This window comes from Oncorhynchus keta, chromosome 20 (assembly GCF_023373465.1).
Source record: "Oncorhynchus keta strain PuntledgeMale-10-30-2019 chromosome 20, Oket_V2, whole genome shotgun sequence".
Classification (NCBI taxonomy): Eukaryota; Metazoa; Chordata; class Actinopteri; order Salmoniformes; family Salmonidae; genus Oncorhynchus; species Oncorhynchus keta.
The window spans coordinates 23,382,968-23,391,121 of record NC_068440.1 but is presented as its reverse complement, the minus strand read 5'-3'; the positions used below and the strand labels follow the sequence as shown (position 1 = coordinate 23,391,121).

The 8,154-nt window shown below is 45.5% G+C and overlaps 1 protein-coding gene across 1 annotated transcript in view; it reads left to right on the top strand.

The window, feature by feature from the left end:
* Window positions 1-679: 679 nt before the first annotated feature.
* The window catches only part of cpne4b (copine IVb), a 20,823-nt gene continuing 13,348 nt past the window's right edge, over window positions 680-8,154 (top strand). Inside the window, exons 1-9 of the mRNA XM_052472456.1 lie at window positions 680-995; window positions 2,511-2,594; window positions 2,685-2,789; window positions 3,907-4,086; window positions 5,692-5,763; window positions 6,001-6,075; window positions 6,944-7,027; window positions 7,209-7,298; window positions 8,055-8,153. Of these exons, the coding sequence (XP_052328416.1) occupies window positions 2,529-2,594; window positions 2,685-2,789; window positions 3,907-4,086; window positions 5,692-5,763; window positions 6,001-6,075; window positions 6,944-7,027; window positions 7,209-7,298; window positions 8,055-8,153 (771 nt within the window). The 5' untranslated portion in view covers window positions 680-995; window positions 2,511-2,528. The remainder of the gene's footprint in view (window positions 996-2,510; window positions 2,595-2,684; window positions 2,790-3,906; window positions 4,087-5,691; window positions 5,764-6,000; window positions 6,076-6,943; window positions 7,028-7,208; window positions 7,299-8,054; window position 8,154) is intronic.

Genomic DNA, 8,154 nt, shown 5'->3' with positions numbered 1-8,154 from the left:
GTGTTTTGTTAAATGTATTCCAGTTTACATACTTTTCAACATTTCATAGAGTTGCTGTAACCATATTACTCTTTAAATATAATTAGATTATTATATTATCAGATAGAAATATAGGTACTCATTCTGTAACCATCAATTGCTCTCTGGGGCCGTTTTATGGAATGTTTCATCCAGGTCAAAATGATCCTGTGTGTTGTTTTATAGTTGTATATAATCCTGGGCTAAAAATCTATTTCAGTGGAGATTCACTATTGAGTATGCTTTTTAGTGCAGTGTTTATTCTGTATCTGGGAAACGGACCCTTAGTGTCCTGTGTATTCATTTGATGTTATATAATCATTGTTGTAAAAACATATGATGTGGTATCACATATATTTCATTCAGATTTGTCTTGCGTGCAAAGTTGCATCCAAAAAAGGTAGGACCAAATCTGATGGGGATAACATATGATAATCTAACAGAACACAGCAGGATTATTTTGATCTGGATTACATGTTGAATGGATGGGCCAGCTCATCACACAGTAAAGTGCAGTTACTTCTATCCACCACTGGGTCACACCGTTGTACCATCACAGTCCTGTACCCCCTGCCTGCTGCTCCCCGTGGCTCTACTGATACTAACTAACTACCGTTAACCGGCACTGCGCGACCCTCCTCATCATAATTTACTGGGAGGAGACAGAGGGAGGGAGAAAGACAGAAGTAGAGACAGATTAAGAGACAGAGAGAGAGAGAGATGTTCTCTTCATTCATACCATGAGGACCCTGATGTACTGTATCCCCTGTCTGCGCATGGCTTGAGGTGCAAGGCTCAGTACCTACTGCTTAGCTGACGTACGGAGAGAGGGAAAGAAAGAGAGAGAGAGAGAGAGAGAGAGAGAGAGAAGCGGGATGGGTGCAGAGTGTGTGAGGACGGCGAAGTCACTGTGATTCCGCCCAGCAGTGAAGTTTCCTTCATCTCACTGCTAAACCTGTCTCTACCTGGTACCTGAGGTGAGTTACTGGCTGGAACACTAATAAGGTATGGATGGGCACTGGGCTGAGTGTGTGTGTGTGTGTGTGTGTGTGTGTGTGTGTGTGTGTGTGTGTGTGTGTGTGTGTGTGTGTGTGTGTGTGTGTGTGTGTGTGTGTGTGTGTGTGTGTGTGTGTGTGTGTGTGTGTGCGTGTGTGTGCGTGTGTGTGTGTGTGGACACCCCCATGTGCATGTTATAACTTGACAAAGGCTTTGGATGTGTGTTTTTTACATGCCACACACCCTGCTCAATAACATAAGAGTTATGGTTTGCAGTGTTATGTTATGGGATTGTAGGTTCAGTGTTTATGTATGTTTGTGTGGGCGTGCGTGCGTGCCACAGGTGACAGGGAGAGAGAGTGATGTGGTAGCTTTCTAAGCCTGTGGAGGGATTACTCAGCATGGACCTTCCTGCCCTAATGATTCATTATTCATTATTATTAATGTCCTTAATGTCATCACTCACACACACACACACACACACACACACACACACACACACACACACACACACACACACACACACACACACACACACACACAGGAATTGTCCCCATGTTACTGAGTCCATCTAAAGGTCAAGGGTCAAGGGCAGTGGATCTCTGAGCAGTGATTGGTTCTGTTGCTGCCTTGTAAAGTTGTGATTGGACGGAGATATACTCAGATATAGAATGAATTATCTGTCCATTTGTTATTCCCTACTCTGATTATCTCAGCTAAAAATAATCACCCCAGCATCCACACACACTGAGCGCATGAAATATAGAGGAGGAAGAGGACAAGAGAGGAGGGAGAGATAGTGAGAGAGAGGGGGGACGGGAGAGAGACGGAGAGAGCATACCCTGGAACAGAACTGGGTCATATTGAGTTTGCTACCAAACTGCAGGCAGTGGCATCAAAGAAGAGAGAAAGAGATGGAGAGAGAGAGAGCACATACTGTATAATAGTGCAGATTGAAGTTGATGGAGGATTGACCTAGACCATGTGTCAAATTAATTCCACGGAGGGCCGAGTGTCTGCGTGTTTTCGCACATCCCTTGTACTTGATTGATGAATTAAGGTCACTGATTAGTAAGGAACTCCCCTCACCTGGTTGTCTAGGTATTATTTGATATGAAAAAAACAAAAACCAGCTGACACTAAGCCCTCCATGGAATGAGTTTGACATCCTTGATCTAAACTATAGAATATTAACTGTAGAGGGTATACTAGAATGTTGACTAAACTACACTAGAATGTAGAATATAATGCAGAATATAATGTAGAATGGTCCAAAAACTGAAACATAGCACGGTGTCTGTGTTTGTGTGTGTGTTTGTCTGTGTGAGTTCTGACCTTGAACATAAGAACTTCTTACTGCTTACTCAGTTCCACAGCATCTTCTCGTGTTGTAACAGAGGGGTTTGTTTAGGATTGTGTGTTCTCCCTAAAGTGTGTGTGTAATGTGTTTTCTCACTTAAGTGTGTGTGTTTCTGTGTGTGTGTGTGTGTCTGCAGGTCCTGTCTGTGTCCAGCATGAGTAACATCTATGAGTCTGCAGAGGCGACCCTCGGCCTGTGCAACTCTTCCTGTCTGACAAAGGTAGCTCAGTATAACACTTGAATGATTGATTAACAAAGTAGTGATTCATTGACAAATTGATCGATCAAATCATTTATTTATTGATGACAGGTTGAGCTGAGAGTGGCTTGTCGAGGGATCTCAGACCGAGATGCCCTTTCTAAACCAGACCCCTGTGTTGTACTCAAGATGCAGTCACACGGGCAGTGGTTCGAGGTACTCTCTCCCTCCATCTCGCTCTCTCTCGCTCCCTCTCTGCCCTGTTTCTCTCCCTCTCTGTCTCTCTGTGCCTGACTCGATAAGAAAATAAAAGCTGACTTTGTATTTTGCCACAGTACACACACACACACACACACACACACACACACACACACACACACACACACACACACACACACACACACACACACACACACACACACACACACACACACACACACACACACACACACTCTCTCTCTCTCTCTCTCTCTCTCTCTCTCTCTCTCTCTCTCTCTCTCTCTCTCTCTCTCTCTCTCTCTCTCTCTCTCTCTCTCTCACACTCTCGTTCTCTCACTTTCTCTTGTTCTCTCGCTCTCTTTCTCTCTCTCTCTTGTTATCTCTTTCTCTCTCTCATTCTCTCTCTTTCTTTCTCTCTTTCTTTCTCTCTCTCTCTCGTTCTCTCTCTCTCTCTCTCTCCTTCTCTCTCTCTCTCTCTCTCTTTCTCTCTCTCTCACTCGTTCAACCCGTAGCCACAGAAGTAGTTTCTTTCCTCTGAGAGTTTAAAGCTTCCTAGTAAAGACCAGAAGACCAGAACCAAATTCTTTGAGTGGTTTATCAGGAGAATGCAGTTAGATGTCTCTAAATCCTAAACAATCTGCTCCCCTTATGTGGCTGGACTTTTGAAGAAACAAAGGAGAGGTCTATTTTGGTTTAGTTGCAATTTGTTCACTATGATTAACAATTCAAGAGTTTTGCTGAACAGGCTGACAAAGAGAATTCATAGCTCCAGGCTTTTAGTCTTCTTACTAACTGTTAGGCCTTACTGGTGGATGTATCTCCAGAGATTCTCCCGATGGGGACCTGAAACTATTGCTGTCCACTGCCATGTAGTGCTGAGCTTGAGAATGATGATGTCGCTGTCCGCTTCAATGGTGCTGAATTGTAAACATTACCGCTTGTTTGTTTACAATAATCACCATTGGATATTTTACTTGTGTGACAACTTTAAAGTGTGTTTGTGTGTATGCGTGTGTGCGTGCATGCCTGCGTGTGTGCCTTTGTGTGTGTGTGTGCGTGAGTGTGTGCGTGTACTTGCGTGTGTGCGTGTGGTTGTGTGTGTGTGTGTGTGCAGGTGGACCGGACAGAGGTGATTCGTAGCAGTATCAATCCAGTGTTTTCCAAGGTGTTTCTGGTTGACTTCTACTTTGAGGAGGTTCAGCGTCTTCGCTATGAGCTACATGACATCAGCTCCGCTCACAATGGACTCAGAGACACAGACTTCCTCGGAGCTATGGAGTGCACGTTGGGACAAGTGAGTGAATGTGAGGACAAGTGGATGCACGTGAGGACAGGTAAATGCCGTGAGGACAGGTGAATACAAGTGAGGGCAGGTGAATACAAGTGAGGGCAGGTGAATACACGTGAGGACAGGTAAATACACGTGAGGACAGGTGAAAACACGTGAGGAGAGGTCAATACACGTGAGGACAGGTGTGTGCACGTGAGGACAAGTAAGTACACATTGGGACAGGCAAATACACGTGAGGACAGGTGCATACACGTGAGGACAGGTGTATACACGTGAGGTCAGGTAAATACACGTGAGGACAGGTAAATACACGTGAGGACAGGTGAATACACGTGAGGACAGGTAAATACACATGAGGACAGGTAAATACACGTGAGGACAGGTGTATGCACGTGAGGACAGGTGTGTGCACGTGAGGACAGGTAAATACACGTGAGGACAGGTGAATACACGTGAGGACAGGTGAATACATGTGAGGACAGGTAAATACACGTGAGGACAGGTGAATACACGTGAGGACAGGTAAATACATGTGAGGACAGGTGAGTACACGTGAGGGCAGGTAAATGCCCATGAGGACAGGTGTGTGCACATGAGAACATGGAAAATACACGTGAGGACAGGTGTGTGCACGTGAGGACAGGTAAATACACATGAGGACAGGTGAATACACATGAGGACAGGTAAATACATGTGAGGACAGGTAAATACACATGAGGACAGGTGAATACACGTGAGGACAGGTGATTACACGTGAGGACAGGTGAATACACGTGAGGACAGGTGAATACACATGAGGACAGGTGAATACACGTGAGGACAGGTGATTACACGTGAGGACAGGTGAATACACGTGAGGACAGGTGAATACACGTGAGGACAGGTGATTACACGTGAGGACAGGTGAATACACGTGAGGACAGGTGAATACACGTGAGGATAGGTGAATACACGTGAGGACAGGTAAATACACGTGAGGACAGGTAAATACACGTGAGGACATGTGAATACACGTGAGGACAGGTAAATACACGTGAGGACAGGTAAATACACGTGAGGACATGTGAATACACGTGAGGACAGGTAAATACACGTGAGGACATGTGAATACACGTGAGGACAGGTGAATACACGTGAGGACAGGTAAATACACGTGAGGACATGTGAATACACGTGAGGACAGGTGAATACACGTGAGGACAGGTAAATACACGTGAGGACAGGTGAATACACGTGAGGACAGGTAAATACACGTGACGACAGGTGAATACACGTGACGACAGGTGAATACACGTGAGGACAGGTAAATACACGTGAGGACAGGTGAATACACGTGAGGACAGGTAAATACACGTGAGGACATGTGAATACACGTGAGGACAGGTGAATACACGTGAGGACAGGCAAATACACGTGAGGACAGGTGAATACACGTGAGGACAGGTAAATACACGTGACGACAGGTGAATACACGTGACGACAGGTGTGTGCATGTGAGGACAGAAGGAAAGCGGAATCTGCTATAACCGTTTTCTACCTGTCTGTATGTCTGTCTGTCTGTCTGTCTGTCTTTCTGTGTGTGTGTGTTTGTGTGTGTGTGTGTTGCAGATCGTGTCCCAGAGGAAACTGTCCAAAGCGTTACTTAAACAGGGAAACACTACCAGCAAGTCCTCCATCACAGTACGAAGCTCTCACGCACACCCACCCACACACACACACACACACACACACACACACACACACACACACACACACACACACACACACACACACACACACACACACACACACACACACACACACACACACACACACACACACACACACACACACACATACACACACACACACACACACACACACACACACAAACAGACGATACAAGCTCAGATGATGATGATGGTATTTCCGCTCTAGGTAACATCAGAGGAGTTATCGGGTAATGATGACTACGTAGAACTCTCCTTCAGCGCTCGCAAACTAGACGACAAGGTGACTATGTGTCTGTGTGTGTGTGTGTGTGTGTGTGTGTGTGTGTGTGTGTGTGTGTGTGTGTGTGTGTGTGTGTGTGTGTGTGTGTGTGTGTGTGTGTGTGTGTGTGTGTGTGTGTGTGTGTGTGTGTGTGTGTGTGTGTGTGTATAAAAAATTCACTGGGTTTAATAATTAGTACATGTCTTCAGAGATGAATGAAAGAGTATAATACTGAGGGTTAAAGGAGGAGGGGGAGAAGAGGAGATGAGAAGGTGGAGAAGAGGAGGAGAGAAGGTGGAGAAGAGGAGAGGAGATGGAGAAGAGGAGGAGAGGAGGTGGAGAAGAGGAAGAGAGGAGGGGGAGAAGAGGAGGAGAGGGGAGGGGGAGAAGAGGAGGAGAGGAGGGGGAGAAGAGGAGGGGGAGAAGAGGAGGAGAGAAGGTGGAGGAGAGGTGGAGAAGAGGAGAGGAGGTGGAGAAGAGGAGAGGAGGTGGCAAAGAGGAGGAGAGGAGGGGGAGAAGAGGAGGAGAGAAGGTGGAGAAGAGGAGAGGAGGTGGAGAAGAGGAGAAGGGGAGGGGGAGAAGAGGAGGAGAAGAGGAGGAGAGGAGGAAAGGTGGAGAGAAGGTGGAGAAGAGGAGGAGAGAAGGTGGAGAAGAGGAGGAGAGGAGGGGGAGAAGAGGAGGAGAAAATGAAGAGTGATTATTCCTTAGCTTATTATTCCTTAGCTTCCTTAAAGACAATTATACATGCATGACTGTAATTCGCTTTGGATAAAAATGTCTGCTAAATGGCATATACATTTAAATTAAATAAAAAATATAAATTAGCGGAATAGACTGATCATCAAACAATAAGCTGATCATCAAACAAGATGTCTTTGTTTTTCTGTAGGATTTCTTTAGTAAATCAGATCCGTTTTTGGAAATCTTCAGAATAAATGATGATGGCAGCGGATCACTAGTTCACAGAACTGAGGTAAGTCACACACACACACACACACACACACACAAACACACACACACACACACACACACACACACACACACACACACACACACACACACACACACACACACACACACACACACACACACACACACACACACACACACACACGGTCGCAGATTATGATAATGACGTGTGTGTGTGTTGTCAGACGGTGATGAACGACCTCAGCCCGGTGTGGAAGTCATTCAAGGTCTCTCTCAACACACTATGTAGCGGAGACCATGACCGCCAACTAAAGGTAAGATCACAACTATAACCTAACCATAATGTCTTCTAACCTAACCATAATCAAAGCAAATCGGTATTTTGGTGAACCACATGCATGTGATGATTATAAGTAATCTTGCCTACGACTTGAAGATTGGTGTTACCTCCCCAAAATAATGCCCAGGGTAGCTCAGCAGCGTGTGTGTGTGTGGTGGGACTCTGATTCTAAACGTTACTGTCTTCATGAATAAACATGAGGTCATTAATTATTCACTACCCTCTTAACTCCACGTGGCTCTTGTCGGCCCTGTTAGTGGGGAACACAAACACACACACAGTTACCTGTTTATAGACTCTGAGTAGAACAGAGGGACTGAGTTAGGTCAGATCTGAATCGGTGATCAGTTAGCACAAACAGAAGAAAATTCTTTAAAACAGAAGAGATACTACAAATATGATGACAAATTTTGTTTCTCTGTTTGGAAATGTTTTCATGTTGCTACGGTGTGCCCCACTGAACACGACTTAGCCAACCATCGCTGTCTAATGACTATTCCCAACCACAACATGCATGCACACTCATGTAGGACTCTTTCCACAGTGTTCTCTCTCTCTCTCTCTCTCTCTCTCTCTCTCTCTCTCTCTCTCTCTCTCTCTCTCTCTCTCTCTCTCTCTCTCTCTCTCTCCAGCTGAGTCCTTCTTAGCATCTCCAGATTAATATTTCACGGCCCCCCACCGAAACCAGCCATCAATCATTCAGCATGGCATTTCCGTGTGTGTTTTTCAGTGCACAGTGTATGATTGGGACTCCAATGGGAAGCACGACTTCATTGGAGAGTTCCAGACCACCTATAAGGAGATACGCACAGACCTGGAAGGGAGACAGG